The sequence below is a fragment of the Rhinoderma darwinii genome, chromosome 6 (genome assembly GCF_050947455.1).
Source record: "Rhinoderma darwinii isolate aRhiDar2 chromosome 6, aRhiDar2.hap1, whole genome shotgun sequence".
In the NCBI taxonomy this organism is placed as follows: Eukaryota; Metazoa; Chordata; class Amphibia; order Anura; family Rhinodermatidae; genus Rhinoderma; species Rhinoderma darwinii.
In genome coordinates this window covers 10,240,083-10,260,995 of record NC_134692.1, presented here as the reverse complement: position 1 = coordinate 10,260,995, position 20,913 = coordinate 10,240,083, and the positions used below count along the sequence as shown (strand labels likewise).

The window sequence follows — 20,913 nt, the reverse complement described above, 5'->3', positions numbered from 1 at the left end:
CCAAAGATAGCTCTTGGCAGACCCATAGAAACGAATAATCAGTGGCTGAACATGCGCATTATTGCTCCATTCCTATGTGGCTATTATGCAGCATTACCACAAACCACTAAAAAAAAAAACAACAACCCAGCTGCGTAGTATTTGTTGCACAACCTAGAGCCGGCTCTGAATCACACCCTGCCTGTCATGCATCCAGCCTGATTATGAAAGACAATGAGTGTGCACGGAGTGATTTATAAAAGTTCCTGATGTCAGCAGAGACCAAACTAAAACTATTCAGTCTAGTGTGAGACCTGAGGGGGTGGAGCACGACACAGATTAAAGAAAAGACCCCCCCCCTATGAGAATAGATATGCACTGCCCTCCCCAGGCCTTAGACATAGCTATCCATGCTGCCCAGCGTGTGCCTTAAATACATGGATTATCAGTATGTTTACCACAATAAGGCCACTAATGTGCTCTCTCAGCCACAATTCACCTGCAGGTGAATTGCAGTTCCATTCATTTCTAGGAGATCAGTCACCCGACCGTGGTTTCCACAGTCCATGCATTGCCCGGACTGCAAAGAGATTACATGTCTTATTAGGGCCACATTTTGCGGTTTGGGTTCATTGACATGAATGTCCGAGGCCTGTGATCTGCGGGTGACTCTCCACAGCCATTTGAGCTGCAAATCCCGGGCTGTGCGCATGAGCCCGAATAGCTGCAGCGAGTCGGCTACGGATTTCTGTAGGAAGTGTTTTCAGGTGAAAACTTGAACAATTCATAAAGTGAAAAGTCAGCGATGATGATGTGGATGATTTGATTGATGATGATGATTGATGATGTGGATGATGATTGATGATGATGATGATTGGTGCCTTGTGCTACATTTCTACTGTAACATTCCTGCGTTTAAAGTGTAACTCTACAGCTACTAGAATATGAGTTAACAATATTACTGTTATGGGAGAGCGCAGGTTCTTGTGCAGGGGATGGGGGAAAAATAAAAATACCCCTGTGGCTTCTTTGTCAGCAGACTATAGGCTCACTTCCAGCAGTCTGTAGTCATGAATCATATTTGTAGACTACAACTCTCATCCTATGGCTACAACAGGTATTCAAATATTATACAGAGGGCAAAAATTCTGTTAATAGGGAATTGCTACTTCTGTAATGTGATGTTTTATCCTGCACGGTAATGCAGAGGCGTCAGTCTCCAGTCATCACGCAATATCTGTGATCTCCAACCTGTGACTCTCCTGCTCTTCCAAAACTACAATGCCCAGTTTGCAATGATATTGGATGTCAAGGCATGGTGGGAGTTGTAGTTTTGCAACAGCTGGCAAGCCAAAGGTTGTAGACCGCTACTATAAGATGTTCACACATAATGATCAAAAACGTATGAAAATACGGAGCTGGTTTCAGGCGAAAACAGCTGATTTTCAGACGTTTTTGTAGCAACTCGTGTTTTTCACAGACATTTTTGGAGCTGTTTTTCAATGGAGCCCATGAAAAACGTCCCAAGAAGTGTCCCGCACTTTTGACGAGCCGTCATTTTACACCCCGTATTGTGACAGCGACGCGTAAAATAAAGGCTTGCGGGAACAGAACATCATAATTTCCATTGAAAGCAATGGGCAGATGTTTGTAGGCGTATTAGTTTTTTTTTTCAGGCGTAAAAAGCGCCCGAATTACGTCTGAAACGGCTGCGTGTGAACATTCCCTTAATCCTCGTGGTGATTTTCTTCTGGATGTTGTGTTTAGGCTGGGGCTACATGGTGACTTTGGTCGTATTGGGGCATCACAAGTAATGCTCGGGACTGTGGTCACATGATGTGATGCAACGTGACCGAACAATTGCAAAAAAAAATCCACATATGAAATCTTAATTGCAAGAAACTTTTCCAGTCACTCGTTTGTGACACGTCAGCCTTTGAATGTCGCAAATCCTAAACTGCACGTGCCTCGCACCCAAGTCCCACCCTACAATAGTCGCCGCACACGTTTTATTTATGTCACGGCTGCATAGTTCAAGTCAAACTCTGGTTTGGTCTAGCTTCTCGCTTCCATAGGGCATACGTTGAGTTTAATTCAATGTAGAGCCTAATAGGAGGAGCCACGGTTAGAAGAGAGGGGAGCACAGAACAGGGTCTATGCATTTCTATAAAGCCTGGGTGACTGAAAAAAATCAATCACTGTCTTAATTGTTATATCAAATCGCAACTAGACCGGGAAGATGTCAGGAGCAGAAATGGCTGACCTGGGAAAAAAAAACAGTACACGGTGATTGAGCAAATACTATTATACTGTTCTCCGATAATATACAGTATATACAAATGTGACACTACAATTGCGATATAAGACTGAGGTTGCCCAAAGCCCTGTCCTTAGTGATGGCATCTTTTTTCCTTTATGTACTTGCAGCAACAACAAAAAAGTTTTCATTTTCTGATGGCTTTGTACATTTCTTAACCTTCCCATGTGGGTCGCTAACATGTTATAGTTGCAGTAAAATTCCTTTAGTCTGAATTTCTGGACAATCAGATACCGGATTAAAGGGACTTTACTGTATTAATATATGACATGACATGACCGGACACTTTTCACCTAAACTGCATACAAGTAATACCGCAGGACATTCATTACTTGGACCCGTTGCGAAAGGGACTAGAGATTGTGGACGATCGGAACGTCTCGCTGCGTTCTCGTGCTGAGGAGAACGGCCCGAAAAACTCTGCTGCAAAAGTAACGATGTCGTCTGGCTTCCTGAGGAGTAAGAACTGCAGGAAGTCCCCCACAAGAGCCTTCATTTCTGGATGACGTCGCAGGTACGTCTCATGGCCTGACATCAGTTCTTCCTGTAGAAGGTAAAAGAGATAAGACTGCGGCCGTATAGCGATAGTGTAAGAAAAGCGTACAGCGCCAAACTTATCAACATGCCACAGGTTTCATAAAGATTAAAAATGGAGCACATTTCTCACAGTTTGGCAAATTACTATTTTCCTATAGCACCTTGTCAACACACACATAGGCGCCATTTATTTTTTTTTACTTTCGAAGAACTCTTGCACAATGTACCCCCTGGTCTTGACTGGAACGCAAAACAGTCGGAGAAATGGCTGCCCTTTCCCGCTAACCAATTGCTGGTTGACTCAGATATGCGCACATTACGTTATTGAGAGGAAGGAATGGCCTGTGTTTTGTGTCGTGACCGGTGACAACCTTGGTTTACGAGACTTGCAGATGGTGTGACGTATATTGGGGCGCATTAATGAAATAAAATATCCTGCACCAAAAACACGTCACCGATGACGTTAACCACATTTATGAACCACCGGCGCTACTAGCCCGTCGCAAGTTTTAGAAAATAGTGCATAGGGCGCGTGAGACCAAAAGTTGTACTAAATGTATTGGACCTGCGCCAGTGTTAAGTACGGCAGCCATGAGGTGGAAGAAGTGCCAAGTTTATTCTTGCTGAAGGCGCCACTTTGATAAATTTGGCGCGATTTCCATCACGTCTACCGACTCGTAAATAGACTGTTCCTACCACACCAACCATAACTGTACCGCACTGCGTGTCAACAGTTGCGGAACTTCAAATCCCAGCGCTTCATGTACCGTCTCCTGGCTTACATAGCATGCTGAGCTCTGTAGTTCTCCAACAGCTGCACTTGATGTGAATGTGTCTTATCTTCCTATGTACAGCAGTTCTCATCCGTGTACCTTTCTCTCCAGGAATTCCGAGTACAATTGCGCATCCTCCTCCCAGTTTAAGGGCTTCTTTTCAAACACCGGCTTTGGATCTTCTTCCTCTGTAAACAAATGTAAAAATGTTAAGTCGTTGTAATTCTACGCAAATCTAACACAACATGCAAATAAACTATGGAAATGGGTTTTCTAAAGTGGACAGCCCTTTAGTCATACACCCTGTTTAGGAGTTCGGGGTTAACAGAGGGGGTGTCCTCATCTCTGGGGCAGAGTGGAGAGCGGTCACATAGAGCGTATCTCACTCTGGAGACACACACACACAGACAGACACACAGACAGACACAGACACACACAGAGACAGACAGAGACAGACAGAGACAGACAGAGACAGACAGAGACAGACAGAGACAGACAGAGACAGACAGAGACAGACAGAGACAGACAGAGACAGACAGAGACAGAGACAGACAGAGACAGACAGAGACAGACAGAGACAGACAGAGACAGACAGAGACAGACACACAGACACACACAATTTCTCCTGTGGTGGCGCTGCAGGGAAATTGATCACTTACTGCCAGGTTTCCCCACAGATCACAGCTGATCGCTGAGGGTCCCAGCAGAGGGGAACTTTGTGATCAGCTTATTGTCAAGGGACCTTTCTAACAAGTAAAAAATAAAAGCTGCTCTCCCTAATGGAAAGATTGTATTACTCTCACTGTACTTTATGAAGTTATAAAAAAAAATCTAATCTTTATAAAGTATTAAAGCTGGAATCAGCAAAACCACATCCCATGAGCAAACTTAGCGATGGCGGATGAGACTAGGTTTAAATGTGCAATGTTTACATGGTTTTGTCGCTGTCATATGACAATGTGATATTTGCTTTTATGTAAATGTATCAATTGCAGAACAGAGATTAACAAAAAAGGAAGTGGCAACCGGTCACACTGCTCACTATATATAACCGAGGAGCCGCATACACTGTACAGAGACTGGATGAGCAGCGGCGACTATCCTGCTGGTGGAGTCATTGTGTACATACCTGAATAATACAGGATGTAACTCAGGATCAGTACAGGATAAGTAATGTAATGTATGTACACAGTGACTCCACCAGCAGAATAGTGAGTACAGCTCTGGAGTATAATACAGGATGTAACTCAGGATAAGTAATGTAATGTATGCACACAGTGACCCCACCAGCAGAATAGTGAGTGCAGCTCTGGAGTATAATACAGCATGTAACTCAGGATCAGTACAGGATAAGTAATGTAATGTATGTACACAGTGACTCGACCAGCAGAATAGTGAGTGCAGCTCTGGAGTATAATACAGGCAGTAACTCAGGATCAGCACAGGATAAGTAATGTAATGTATGTACACAGTGACTCCACCAGCAGAATAGTGAGTGCAGCTCTGGAGTATAATACAGGATGTAACTCAGGATAAGTAATGTAATGTATGCACACAGTGACCCCACCAGCAGAATAGTGAGTGCAGCTCTGGAGTATAATACAGGATGTAACTCAGGATCAGTACAGGATAAGTAATGTAATGTATGCACACAGTGACTCCACCAGCAGAATAGTGAGTGCAGCTCTGGAGTATAATACAGGATGTAACTCAGGATCAGTACAGGATAAGTAATGTAATGTATGTACACAGTGACTCCACCAGCAGAATAGTGAGTGCAGCTCTGGAGTATAATACAGGATGTAACTCGGGATCAGTACAGGATAAGTAATGTAATGTATGTACATAGTGACTCCACCAGCAGAATAGTGAGTGCAGCTCTGGAGTATAATACAGGATGTAACTCAGGATCAGTACAGGATAAGCAATGTAATGTATGTACACAGTGACTCCACCAGCAGAATAGTGAGTGCAGCTCTGGAGTATAATACAGGATGTAACTCAGGATCAGTACAGGATAAGTAATGTAATGTATGCACACAGTGACTCCACCAGCAGAATAGTGAGTGCAGCTTTGGAGTATAATACAGAATGTAACTCAGGATCAGTACAGGATAAGTAATCTAATATATGTACACAGTGACCCCACCAGCAGAATAGTGAGTGAAGCTCTGGAGTATAATACAGGATGTAACTCAGGATCAGTACAGGATAAGTAATCTAATATATGTACACAGTGACCCCACCAGCAGAATAGTGAGTGAAGCTCTGGAGTATGATACAGGATGTGTAACTCCAGATCAGTCGATAAATAATGTAATTTACTTTTTGTAGATAATTTCTATTTATAAAATGTAATCGATATAGGTGGATATACGATGTAATGATAGCAGCAGGTTTTGTGTTCACATTTTCTGTGAGTTTATTAGGCTTTTCAATTACAAATCCACAATACAGATAATTTTATAATACGGCACCTACCAGGTCCCACAGATGCCGGATAAAATAATTGTATTGAATAAATAATTCAGATATTTTGCTGAAGATTAACTTTACCTGGCTCAGAGAGTATCGGCATCTGCGCGATTCTCATGGTAACCGGAGATCCGACCTGGACGCGGCTGGTCAAATGTCTGTAGTAATTAAATGTAAGCAAGAGAACTGTATGAATGACAGTATGACCGAGTGATCTGACTCTTACTAATATGGACAGGGGTCATCTATACTGGGCAAACCCTTTAACGGACAGTCCTTTGGCTTTGATCATAGGGACGAGTTTCAGTAATGCCGGGGGTCGGAGAACCACATAAGACTCCTGAGCCGCTGGTTGGGGAACCCTCGTATATAGGATCAGTGCACTAGTACTAGAGACGCTCTATATATACTTTAGACATGGCATGGATCTCCAAGTCTATAAAGAGTTGCTGTTTTTTTTTCAAAATAACGCAGTGTGTGAAACCATACTAAGGTTGTCATTTTTTTAAGCGGTTTCTGATGCGGGTTTCATAATTTTGGCAAATCTGAAACATTTTTATAAAAATAGATACAAACAAAATTTTTTTTTTTATTGTACCTACAGCCTTGCAAACGTGATAATAATACAAAATGATGTTGTATGTGTTACCCGTCCGGTAGGAAGTAGCACTGCCAGGTAATCGGGACATCGTCTGAGTGAATCGCCCGCTCTATGCCATAAACCTCTGCCGTGTCTTTTCCGATGAGCTGAGGACGGGAGCCGAGATCTCGCTGCAACACACACAACCCACCTACACGGTCAGGCCTCCACACACAATATTTTTGCAGCGTTTTCAAACACTTTAAAAAAAAAACTTCATGAGTTTCAAAAGTTTTTGGTGCCACTTTTATTATTTTGTTACATTTCTAACCAATATTCTACGGGTCTGTACGATTACGGCATTACCAAATAAATATAAATTTATATATATATATTTTTTTAGGCTTGACCGCTTTTGTACAATATGTGTCTGTATGCCCGTTTGCATCAATATACCGCTAAAATGGACGTAGATTTACGTCCATTTGCGGAAAGGGGTTTACAGTATCATCCGGCTGCAACGTTCTAAAAAAAACAAAAACAAAAATGCTGCGAAAAACATTTCAGCAGCATTGTCTATGAGCTTGTGACGTCCTATGTCAGACACAACTTACATAGGATGAGATACACAAGTTCCCTTCTGCATCGAAGGTCAGAAAATCCAAGTTTTGTGGGGTCTTCCTCCGTGCGAGGAGCCGCATGATCAGCAGGTTTGAGGCCTCCGAAATGAACCCAGTCAGCGAGCTGAAGTCATAGGATTTCGTTTCCTGGTGGACTTGCTATGGAGGGAAGTGGAAAATGTATCTGATTATTTTGAGCAACTCTTACGCTAATTTCTAGATACAGAATATTAAGGGCTGGGCCTTGACAAGGACTTCTGGGTAGGCAGCAGTGGCGTTATTTGCCACATTCTATAGGACTGCACAGTGTAAGCCCCCAATGCATCTAATACACAGCCGCTGCCAAACATCATAGTGACTGCAATGTTTATGACATCAGAGGGGTAAAAGACTTGAACTAGTGATGTCACAGCCCCCATATAAGAGAGGCTTGTACTAAAGAACCAAGTTCACACAAGAACTCCATCCATTCTCAACATTTCTAGGCAAGGTCCGCGGCCAACAGCAGTAGTGCAGATCCTGGCATGAGGTTTACGGATGATTTTATATATATATATAGTATGATTCATCAGAGGAGAGTATAGAGGACTATATACGGAGGATTCATGTGCATACTGTATATTTGCATGTACGTGTTTGTATTTTTATGTGTGTGCATATATATATGTTTATTTAACCCCTTAATGACCAAGCTATTTTTTACGTTTTTCCATCGTCGCATTCCAAGAGCTATAACCTTTTTATTTTTGCGTCGACATAGCTGTATAAGGTCTTGTTTTTTGCGGGACAAGTTGTACTTTTTAATAGCACCATTTTGGGGGACATTTTATTTATTGATGAACTTTTATTAACTTTTTTTTGGGGGGGGGAATAGAAAAAACCCTGAAATTTCGCCACGCTTTTTCGCGTCTTAAATCTACGCCGTTTACCGTGTGATATAAATAACACAATAACTTTATTCAGCGGGTTGTTACGATTGCAACGATACCAAATTTGTATAGTTTTTTGTATGTTTTACTACTTTTACACAGTAAAAACGCATTTTTTTCAAAATTATTTGTTTTTGAGTCTCCATATTTGAAGAGCCGTAACGTTTTTATTTTTCCGCCGATGCGGTTGTATGAGGTCTTTTTTTTTGCGGGAAGACTTGTCGTTTTTATTGGTACCATTTTGGAGTAGATGCGACTTTTTGATCACTCCTTATAAAAAATTTTTAAAGTCAGTATTCACAGAAAACAGCAATTTTTCCATAGTTTTTTTTTTTTTTTTTTTTTACGGCGTTCACCGTGCGGATTAAATAATGTAATAGATTTATAGTCGGGGTCGTTACGGACGCGGCGATACCAAATATGCGTAAGTTAAATTTATTTTGGTTTTTTAATAGTAAAGCAGTTTGTAAGGGGAAAAGCTGGGTTTTTAATTTTTTTTCACATATTTTTTTTTAACCCCTTAAGGACGCAGCCTAGTTTGGGCCTTAAGGCTCAGAGCCCATTTTTCAAATCTGACATATTTCACTTTATGTGGTAATAACGTCGGAATGCTTAAACCTACCCAAGCGATTCTGAGATTGTTTTCTCGTGACACATTGGGCTTCATGTTCGTGGTAAAATTTGGTCGATATATTCAGTGTTTATTGGTGAAAAATTGCAAAATGTAGAGAAAATTTAGAAAAAATAGCATTTTTCAGAATTTAAATGCATCTGCTTGTAAAACAGACGGTTATACCACCCACAATAGTTACTAGTTCACATTTCCCATATGTCTACTTTAAATTGGCATCATTTTTTGAACATTCTTTTATTTTTCTTGGACGTTACAAGGCTTAGAACATAAACAGCAATTTCTCATATTTTTAAGAAAATTTCAAAAGCCTTTTTTTTAAGGTACCTCTTGAGTTCTGAAGTGGCTTTGAGGGGCCTATGTATTAGAAACCCTGATAAAACACCCCATTTTAAAAACTAGACCCCTCAAAGTATTCAAAACAGCAATTATAAAGTTTTTTAACCCTTCAGGCATTTCACAAGAATTAAAGCAAAGTGGAGGTGAAATTTGCAAATTTCATTTTTCTTGCTGAATTTCAATTTTATTCATTTTTTTTTCTGTAACACAGAAGGTTTTACCCGAGAAATACTACTAAATATGTATTGTCCAGATTCTGCAGTTTTTAGAAATGTCCCACATGTGTCTCTAGTGCGCTCATGGACTAAAAGACAAGCCCTAGAAGCAAAGAAGCACCTAGTGCATTTTGAGTCCTCTTTTTTATTAGAATATATTTTAGGCAGCATGCCAGGTTTGAAGAGGTGTTGAGGTGTCAAAACAGTAGGAATCCCCCAATAGTGACCCCATTTTGGAAACTACACCCCTCAAGGAATTCATTTAGGGTTGTTGTTACCATTTTGACCGCACAGTTTTTTCACAGCACGTATTTGAATTGGGCTCTGAAATGAAAAAAATGTCATTTTTTCCAATAAAATGTAATTTGTGATCAAAATTTATTATTTTCACAGGGAACAAAATACCCCATTTTGTTGCCCAATTTGTCCTTAGTGTGGCAATACCCCATTTGTGGTGATAAACTGCCGTTTGGGCCCATGGGAGGGCTCAGAAGGAAAGGAGCGCTATATGTTTGTTGGAGTCCAGATTTTGCTGGATTGGTTTTCGGGTGCCATGTCGCATTTGCAGAGCCTCAGAGGTATCAAAGCAATGGAAACCCACCAAAAGTGACCCCATTTTGGAAACTACACCCCTCAAGGAATTCATTTATGGTTGTTGTTAGCATTTTGACCACACTGTTTTTTCACAGCACCTATTTCAATTGGGCTGTGACATTAAAAAAATGACATTTTTTCCAATAAGATGTAATTTTTTACCAAAATTTCATATTTTCACAGGGAACAAAATACTCAATTTTGTTGCCCAATTTCTCCTGAGTGCATCAATACCCCATTTGTGGCAATAAACTGACGTTTGGGCCCATGGGAGGCCTCAGAAGGGAAGGAGCGCTGTGTGTTCTTTGGAGTGCAAATTTTGCTGGTTTGGTTTTCGGGTGCCATGTCGCATTTGCAGAGCCCCAGAGGTATCAAAGCAATGGAAACCCACCAGAAGTGACCCCATTTTGGAAACTACACCCCTCAAGGAATTCATTTATGGGTAATGTGACCATTTAGACTCCATAGTTTCTTCACAGAACTTATTTGAATTAGGCTGGGAATTAAAAAAATATATATTTTTTCCAATAATATGTCATTTTAGCTCAAAAATTCTTATTTTCACAAGAAATAAAATACTCCATTTTGTTGCCCAATTTGTCCTGAGTGCGGCAATACCCCATTTGTGGTGATAAACTGCCGTTTGGGCCCATGGGAGGGCTCAGAAGGAAAGGAGCGCTGTGTGTTCTTTGGAGTACAGATTTTGCTGGATTGGTTTTCGGGTGCCATGTCGCATTTGCAGAGCCTCAGAGGTATCAAAGCAATAGAAACCAACCACAAATGACCCCATTTTGGAAACTACAGCCCTCAAGGAATTCATTTATGGGTGTTGTGACCATTTTGACCCCATAGTTTTTTCACAGAACTTATTTGAATTGGGCTGGGAATGAAAACAAAATTATTTTTTTCAAATAATATGTAGTTTTGGCTGAAAATTTCTTATTTTCACAAGAAACAAAATACCCCATTCTGTTGCGCAATTTGTTCTGAGTGCCGCAATACCCCATTTGTTGTGATAAACTGCCGTTTGGGCCCATGGGAGGGCTCAGAAGGAAAGGACCACCATTTGGCCTACTGGGGATTTTCTAGTGCGAAGTCATGTATGCAGAAGCACCTGAGGTACCAGTACAGTTGAACCCCACAAGAAGTGACCCCGTTTTAAAAACTACACCCTTAAGGCATTCATCTAGAGGTGTAGTGAGCATTTTGACCGGAGACATACAACCCATAAACTGTAATGTGGGTTCTCCCGGGTATGGCAATACCGTACATGTGGCTGTTATCAGCTGCCTGGACACACAGCAGGGCCCAGAGGGGAAAGACGAGGGGGGATAAGCTGTGGGGAGTGCATCAGGGTAAGTAAAATTGGGGTAAATTATAAACCAAGGGATGTATGATAAATTTTAAAACACTTTCATACAGAGCTCTGGTTATTCGGGACACGTGTCACATTGATATATTGTGTCCTCCCTTATCCCCCTCTTATAGCAGACTTTGCACCTCTTTTGACTTTTTCCCTTCTTGCCAGTTTGGGGAACTTCCCCTGGAAAGTGTTGCCGCCCTGGTACGATGCGTGTGGGCTCGCTTCCAGAAGTACTGGGTGCCCCCCCTTCTTGGTCCCTAAAGATTAGGTTCTTGATAATCACCTCTTGAAATTCCAGGAAAGTTCCCCTCTGGCCTGCACATCGACGTAGCACGTACGCATTGTACAAAGCCATCTGTATGATGTGCCCGGCCAGCTTCTTATACCACACCGCATGGCGCTGTAGGGCTTCAGGGCTTGATCTTACAAGTCCATCCCTCCCATGTACCTATTGTAGTCCAGGATGCAGTCTGCTTTGGGGGTGGCCTTTCCTTCATATATCCTAAACCTGTAGGTATACCCTGATGCACTCTCGCAGCTTATACATCTTCACGCCATACCTTGCCCTCTTACCCGGCAGGTACTCGCGGAATTGAACCCTCCCTTTAAAATGTACCAGGGACTCATCAATAGAAATACACTTCTCAGGGGTGTATGCTTGGGAAAACCGGGCACTGGAACGGTCTAATAGGGGTCTCCGTTTATCCAAACGGTCAAAACTGGGGTCATCTCGGGGTGGGCACGGCTCATTATCAGTATAATGTAAGAAGCGAAGTATTGCCTCATTTATTTATTTTTTTAGGTTCCAGTTCAGGTCTGAAGTTGCTTTGAGGGGCCCATATATTAGAAACCCCTATCAAATACCCCATTTTAGAAACTAGACCCCTCAAAGTATTCACAACAGCATTTAGAAAGTTTATGAACCCTTTAGGTGTTTCACAAAAATTTAGAGCAAAGTAGAGGTGAAATTTACATTTTTTTTTTGTCAGAAAATCCTCTTTATACCATTTTTTTTATAACACAAAAGGATTTATCAGAGAAACGCAACTTAATATTTATTGCCCAGATTCTGCAATTTTGAGAAATATCCCACATGTGGCCCTCGTGCGGTAATGGACTGAAGCGCCGGCCTCCGAAGCAAAGGAGCACCTAGCGGATTTTGAAGCCTCTTTTTTATTAGGCACCATGTCCGGATTGAAGAGGTCTTGTGGTGCCAAAACATTGGGAACCCCCCAAAAGTGACCCCAATTTGGAAACTAGACCCCTTGAGGAATCCATTGTAGTTTTCTTGGGGTGCATGCGGCTTTTTGATCAGTTTTTATTCTATTTTTAGGTGGCGTGGTGACTAAAAAACAGCAATTGTACGATTGTTTTTTTTTCTTTTTTTTTTTACAGCGTTCACCGTGCGCTATAAATGACACATTCACTTTATTCTGCGGGGTGATACGATTATGGCGATACCAGATGTTTATAGTTTTTTTTTATGTCTTATGGCGTTTGCACAATAAAATACGTTTTGTAAACAATCACTCACTTTTTGTGTTCCTTATTCTAAGAGCCAGAACGTTTTTATTTTTCCATCAATAAAGCCGTGCATGGACTTTTTTTTTGCGTAACGAACTGTAGTTTCGATCAGTACCATTTTTAGGTACATGCGACTTTTTGATCTCTTTTTATTCCATTTTTTGGGAGGTGAAGTGACCAAAGAATTGTGATTGTGGTTCGGTTTATTATTATTTTATTTTACGGCGTTCACCGTGCGGGATAAATAACGGAATAATTTTGTAGTTCAGGCCGTTACGGACGCGGCGATACCAATTATGTATAGTTAATTTGTTTGTTTATATATTTTTATTAATAATAAAGGACTGATAAGGGAAAAAGTGGGACTTTTACTTTTATTACTTTTAAATCTTTTATTTTCTTATTTTTACACATCTTTTTTTAACTTTTTTTTTACTTTATTACTTTGTCCCACTAGGGGACATGAGGGCAGGAGGCTCTGATCGCTATTCTAATACACTGCACTACATGCGTAGTGCAGTGTATTAGAGCTGTCAGCTACTCACTGACAGCAAGCATAGTGGGTCCTGACGTTGTCAGGACCCACTAGGCTTCCGTCTATGGCATAGCCGGACGCCATTGTTTGGTGTCCGGTTGCCATAGTAACCATCGCCAGCCGCTATCGCGTAGCAGGCCGGCGATGGCAGCTTAACCCCTAAAAAGCCGCGATCTCTATAGAACGCGGCTTTTAAGGGGTTAATCAGCGGGGACACAGCGATCGGTCCCCGCTGTAGGAGCTGTGACAGCTGCTGAACAAGACAGCAGAGTCACAGCTCCTGTATGTGTCGGGAGGACGGCCGAAACGGCCGTTACTCCCGTGACGTACTATTACGGCATGGAGCGCGAACGATACAGCTGCCATGACGTAATAGTACGTCAAGGAGCGGGAAGGGGTTAATTAACTTTCTTAATTTTTTTTTTTACTTTTTTACTAGTCCCACTAGGGGACTTTAATATGCGATTCTCCGATCGCTATTATAATACACTGCAATACTTCTGTATTGCAGTGTATTACTGCCTGTCCGTTTAAAACGGACAGGCATCTGCTAGGTCATGCCTCCGGCATGATCTAGCAGGCATTCATTACAGGCAGACCTGGGGGCCTTTATTAGACCCCCGGCTGCCATGGGAGACAGACATTCGGCGATCGTTTCGCCGGGTGTCGGTGGGAGAGAGAGGGAGCTCCCTCCCTCTCTCCAAAACCACTCAGATGCGGTGCACGCTATTGCGCACCGCATCTGAGGGGTTAAACATGTGAGATCGATACGAATATCGATCTCACCCGGCAGAGCAGGGACGCTACAAATATTTGACCGAATAAATAGCAGGCGCAGACACCATGGTGGGACCCAATGGACCCCGTTATAAATCAATGGGGTTCATTCAGCGCCGCTGGTGTCCATCATGCGATGGATCCAGCACTGCATCAGTTTAGATTTTTATCAGAAACCACTACGGAGATGTGTACCCCTAAAGGGTATGCACATTTTTGCTCCAATGTCCTGGTTTAACATCTCTTACTGTTTGGTGTATACAGCTCCTATGCAAACCAATGTGTCTTTATGGTTACCAATTACAAGCCTCCGTTTAGCCAGTTCCTGAATTCATGTGTAATTCCCCCACTTCTTACTAACCTCTTTCTGAGACATCTGTGGTCAGTGCAGGTCACTGTATTTCAAATACTTTATGGAGGCTTTTGAGATGCATTTTCTCCCTCAAAGCCCGGCGTGTACAGCCATGGCAATGTGTGAAAGGTTTAGGGAGTAGTCACAGGTACACAGCTAGTACATTGAGAGAAGGCAGGGGGGAGAGAAAACAGCTTCACAGGGATCACCAACTAATCTCTGAACCTGCAGCTCCACAAGCAGGAATCACCCACTGAGCTCTGAACCTGCAGCTCCGCAAGCAGGAATCACCCACTGAGCTCTGAACATGCAGCTCCACAAGCAGAAATCACCCACTGAGCTCTGAACATGCAGCTCCACAAGCAGGAATCACCCACTGAGCTCTGAACCTGAAACTCCACAAGCAGCATGTCCGAAAGCAGGTATAGAAAATAAGAAGCATCAGCCAACAACATTCTGTACACAAAATATGTGAATTATCAGAATTTTACTATGCAGCTGCGTATTTACCACTGCAACAGTTTCCCAACCCAGAGATTCTCACAGCTTAATCCAGGGCCGTGTGAAAGGAAAAAAAACTTAGTGCTGTGAAAAAGAGGCGAAACGACATCGGACTGAACTTTTACTGCACTCTATAGAATGAATATAATAAATAATAATAGATAATAGAATATAATAAATGGTGGTTTAGGATTTTCCTTCCTGCCTTGTGATTATTGTGCTGTGGTCACTCCTGACGTGTCTGAACTTGTGACTTTTGCAACTTGTTGAAGCAGAAGTTACTTTTCTTTCTTTGTCACTTTTGGATTTTGGAATCAGGCCTCATTTACATGAGTGTATTTCACGTCCGTGATTTGCGCGTGAAAATCACGCACGTCGCACGGACCTATGTAAGTCAATTGGGCCATTCAGACATTCCGTGTTTTTCACGCAGCGTGTGTCTGCTGTGTAAAACTCACGACATGTCCTATACTTGAGCGTTTTTAGCGCATCACGCGCCCATTGAAGTCAATGGGTGAGTGAAAATCACGGACAGAACACGGACGCACTTCCGTGTGCGGTGCGTGATTCGCGCAACAGTTGCTCAAGAAATGATGAGAAAAAGGAAACCACCTCCTTCATTTCATATACGTCAAAAACACGTGACATAAGGATGTCAAAAATAACGCAGACCTGCACGAAACACTGATGACACACGGAACTGCAACGCGCGCAAAACTCACACGTTGGTGTAAATAAGGCCTCAATCTGTAACTTCTTACTACAGAATTGTGATTGCCAAAGATTTGGGATTTACTCTAAATTCAAAATAACCCAAACCCTCAAATATAGAACTAGATGTGGTAACAGGGAGACCGGAAAGCCACATTCAGATGAGCGTGTCCGATATGCGTGCGTAAAAAACGCAGCGTTTTGACTACATTTCGTGTGCGTTGCGTATTGACATCAGTGCTTTGCATGTGGAATGCGTTTTTCACGTCTGTGCAAGCACTTTTTTTTATTTTTTTAATTTCTCTGCATTTCTTAGTAACTGACAGCGCTCTGGAACGGACAGCACATCCGTGTGCTGTCCATGGTTTTCCCGCAGCATAGACTTCAATGGGTGACCATGTGCGCAAAAACTCACCAATATAGGACATGAAGTGAGTTTCACGCAACGGACACTCGCTGCGTGAACACACACGCATGTCTGACTAGTCCCATTGAAATGAATGGGTCCGTGCGCTGTGTGTGGTTTCAACGCACAGAACACGGCCGACAATCACGCTCGTCTGAATGAGCCTTAATGGGGATTTAACAAAGGGCTGTGGGATGCGGACAACCCGTTTAGCACCGACCTTGCAGATCATCTGGCCTCCTGGTCTATAAGGACTCCGGCACCCCAGGGGTGGCACATAGTGTCGGCCATCGCTCCCCCGCACTCACCTGACCCTCTGTAATGACTCTGCTGATCACCATTTGGTCGTCTCGTCTCCTCATGTGAGTTTTCTTATCCAGTGAATGTCCTTTCAGCTGAAAAACAAGTGACAAATCCTAATGAGTCATGTAATGGCATCGATGTTCTGTCCAGCAGGATTTCTGCACAGGTCGCACTATGCGGGTGATCGTATGAATCATAGACCACTGGCCAATATATACAACTAGTATGTGATAATCAAGGTCGAGGCCGACATGTAACAAGAAGTTGTGATTAGTGGGGGGCCAGGTGCGGAGACCCCCATGATGGCTGTGGTGCTCTGCTTCTTCTGGTTTTACTTGGAGCGCTGTCTAATGTACCCATGGGTATAAGGCTGAACTAGTAGATCTGAGTCGGGGCTACGTTCACGTGTAGGATTTTTTTAAGACTATTTGCAAAGTTACTTCATTTTAGATGCATTGGAGCAATACAAAAAAAAATACAACGGCTGACCTACCCTTTATGGCTCTGTTCATACTGATGGTTTCCATTTTTACAAGATCACATAACGCAGCGTAATAAATTTGTCAAAGATCCAGTAAAAATGGAAGTCATCAGTATAAATAGAGCCATATAGGTTAAGGTGGACCTTTCTTTAAAAAATGTTCATACTGATGGTTTCCATTTTTACAGGATCCATGATGTGTCATAATCCATTTTTTTAGTTTCCCACTGACTAATGTTCTGCCTTTCTTTTGATTGGATAGAATATACTGCCCTTTCCTGACCATCAAAAAGCAACGACACGAAAAAACTTCTGCAAGTGTGAACAGAGCCTATTAAATATTATATTATAATGAATAACGACACACTGATGGCGCGTTACCTTTACAAACTCGTGGTGGTTCTGCTCCAGTGTTTCCAGCTGTAAAGAAATATAAGCTGCAAAAAAGACAAAGTCATCAGTCTATGGGAAGAAGTAATCTATGCAAATATATACGATATTATATACGTGTCTATTATACATGTATACGAGTAGTCGGCACGGACCATTTATTGAGCTTCCACAGGGAACATCATCCACTGCGCTCCGACTGCTGACGTCAACAAGGAAACATTTCTCGTCCGACCGTCCGACCGCCTCATAGTAAGTGGATTGGACATTGACCGTAAAAGAGCCGACCTCAGCACCGGACTCCGAGATGGACTCTAAAGACTCCGAGAACAAGCAAAGACGCAGCTCCTCCAGTCCTGGGGAATACAACCATTATATATTATAGCATGTTGAGAGTTGTAGTTTCATAACAGCTGGAGGGCCACAGGCTGCGGACCACTAGAGGCTACTCACCCACGCTGGACATGAACTCCAGGGCCTCTGCACTCGCACTCAGCTGCTCGGGAGGTTCAGAAATCTCTACTTTTGTTACGCCGCCGGATGCCATCTTGTTTGATACCTGTAAAATAATGGCACAAGTTACGCAGCTCTACAAGAACCTGCAGCCTGACAAGCAGGATGTCTACGAGAGGAGAAAATCATGTAGGAGGAGCGCTGACAACTCTGACAACCCACTCCGATACCTTGTTTCCTGTACGGCCGCGGCTTGGCGGGCGTGACAAGTACGACAGTTCTACTGATAAGTCAATCAACTCAAACGTCAGTGGGTAGGTACAGCGTCTGTGGCCAATTCCTTATAAATAAGCCGCACCTTAAAATATACTCACGACCCCCACATGATTGCCACAGTGCCCCCTAGACATCTACAGTTGCCCCTATACTAGCCACAGTGCCCCCATCATAACCACAATGCCCTATAATAACCACATTGATCCATGTGGCCCCATCATTGCCACGGTGCGCGTCTTTTTGCCAAGTTACTTTTAATATATTTCTCGCTTTAGTGGTTCTGAAACGTGAAGCAGTTTACACAAAAAAGTTACTGGAACTTCCGGGGCCCCAAAGTTAAATTTGTAACAATCCCCTTCCCCCACCATCAGACCAAACTTCTTAAAAATTGTTTGTCTATTCCTAAATACAACACCGCTGACAATTATAAAATAATCCAACATGAAGCTCCAGCCTGCAGATCACTGGCTTTATCATTAGAACATATGGCCTGATGACGAGCCATTTTCCAGGTGACATTTCTACAACCCCCCCCCCATTAACAAAACGGTCTTCAAGAAAATGGCGGCCACGTAACGGACATACATAACCGGAGGTTGCTTGAGAGAAAACACTTGTCTCCCTGACAGCAGATTGACTAAGATTTCCCTCTGTTTTAGGTAATACAATCTGGTGTATTTTAGCATCAGTCTTAGCGCCCCTGTATAACACCCTGTCCCCCCTCGTGTACCGGTCTGTTGTAGCTTCTCTCTTGTTACAGCGAGCTGGCGGTAGAGTGCGGGCCTCCTGTACACCGGCTGTGTCCGTTCCTTGGCAACTAGAGCCGTCTCCATAGGAACAAGGTTCTGGCTTTTCAGCTCTCGCCTAATTTTGCCATCTAGTGGTCATAGTCAGAACTGCATTACACAATCCATCTAGAGATGGCTGCAAAGTCCAAATTTTGAATTAATTCTTGACATTTTTGTTTGGCCTCATCCTCCCCATTTGTCTTAGCACTAGACTAACTTTCGCACAGAGGCAGATTATTATGTGACTTTGTTTTGCAATATAAGTCAATAAAAGGGAAAAGTTGCGCAATTCTCACATGACTCGCGCCTGCCTCCACCACTATTCATAAATATTGTCCAACCGCTGTACGTTGCACCAGTTCCCTCACAGTTGTCCTCCTGATTAAAAATATATTTTAAAAAAATATATTGAATGAATTTTTTTTAACATATGAACAGCGCCACCTTTAAACGAAAAGAAGGGAAACCATTATGTAGGCAAAATTTTAAGTGGTGTGGTCAAGATTTTATTAGCCCCAACATTTCGAGGAAAAAGCTTCCTTAGGAGCATGAGCCAGCCTCAAGTGCCACCAAGACCCCCAAATCCCTGCCCGCTATTACATTTTGCACTCAGCGGGGGCCGATCTCTTCTCTACATCTGACCAAGATCTACTGCAGAACCGAACGTCACACCACACGATCTTTCATACTTGAGAGCTGTGGTACCATAATAGCTTACCCGTCCATCAAGCTGCTGACCCCTAAGATATCAAATACAGGGGCCACGGTCCAATATTTATGTGGGCAGGCGGCACGCGTGACACTCCAGGCAAAACCACTACAGATTAGGTATAGCGTGAAAACAGCAAGGCTGGTACATGCAGTGTCTAAATGTAATGTGTACACAGTGACTCCACCAGCAGAATAGTGAGTGCAGCTCTGGAGTATAATACAGGATGTAACTCAGGATCAGTACAGGATAAGTAATGTAATGTATGTACACAGTGACTCCACCAGCAGAATAGTGAGTGCAGCTCTGGAGTATTATACAGGATGTAACTCAGGATCAGTACAGGATAAGTAATGTAATGTATGTACACAGTGACTCCACCAGCAGAATAGTGAGTGCAGCTCTGGAGTATAATACAGGATATAACTCAGGATAAGTACAGGATAAGTAATGTAATGTATGTACACAGTGACCCCACCAGCAGAATAGTGAGTGCAGCTCTGGAGTATAATACAGGATATAACTCAGGATCAGTACAGGATAAGTAATGTAATGTATGTACACAGTGACTCCACCAGCAGAATAGTGAGTGCAGCTCTAGAGTATAATACGGGATGTAACTCAGGATCAGTACAGGATAAGTGATGTAATGTATGAACACACAGTGACTCCACCAGCAGAATAGTGAGTGCAGCTCTGGAGTATAATACAGGATGTAACTCAGGATCAGTACAGGATAAGTAATGTAATGTATGTACACAGTGACTGCACCAGCAGAATAGTGAGTGCAGCTCTGGAGTATAATACAGGATGTAACTCAGGATCAGTACAGGATAAGTAATGTAATGTATGTACACAGTGACTCCACCAGCAGAATAGTGAGTGCAGCTCTGGAGTATAATACAGGATGTAACTCAGGATCAGTACAGGATAAGTAATGTAATGTATGTACACAGTGACTCCACCAGCAGAATAGTGAGTGCAGCTCTGGAGTATAATACAGGATCAGTACAGGATATGTAATGTATGTACACAGTGACTCCACCAGCAGAATAGTGAGTACAGCTCTGGAGTATAATACAGGATGTAACTCAGGATCAGTACAGGATAAGTAATGTAATGTATGTACATAGTGACTCCTCCAGCATAATAGTGAGTGCAGCTCTGGAGTATAATACAGGATGTAACTCAGGATCAGTACAGGATAAGTAATGTAATGTATGTACACAGTGACTCCACCAGCAGAATAGTGAGTACAGCTCTGGAGTATAATACAGGATGTAACTCAGGATCAGTACAGGATAAGTAATGTAATGTATGTACATAGTGACTCCTCCAGCATAATAGTGAGTGCA

The 20,913-nt window shown here is 42.6% G+C and overlaps 1 protein-coding gene across 4 annotated transcripts; it reads right to left on the bottom strand.

The window, feature by feature from the left end:
- Positions 1-2,275: 2,275 nt before the first annotated feature.
- Positions 2,276-18,987, bottom strand: CATIP (ciliogenesis associated TTC17 interacting protein). Of its 4 annotated transcripts, none has more exons than XM_075831063.1 (10): positions 18,792-18,987; positions 17,786-17,891; positions 17,488-17,688; positions 17,324-17,379; positions 16,467-16,553; positions 7,276-7,440; positions 6,731-6,852; positions 6,163-6,239; positions 3,706-3,794; positions 2,276-2,840 (listed from the first exon to the last, which is right to left on the bottom strand). In XM_075831063.1, the coding sequence occupies exons 2-10, from the start codon at positions 17,877-17,879 to the stop codon at positions 2,625-2,627; spliced, it is 1,107 nt and encodes a 368-aa protein (XP_075687178.1). In that variant the 5' UTR covers positions 17,880-17,891; positions 18,792-18,987; the 3' UTR covers positions 2,276-2,624. The 4 variants fall into 4 exon arrangements, with proteins under 4 accessions (XP_075687178.1, XP_075687177.1, XP_075687179.1 ...); XM_075831062.1 differs by lacking the exon at positions 18,792-18,987 and adding an exon at positions 18,484-18,587; XM_075831064.1 differs by lacking the exon at positions 18,792-18,987 and adding an exon at positions 18,016-18,460.
- Between the last annotated feature and the right edge of the window lie 1,926 nt (positions 18,988-20,913).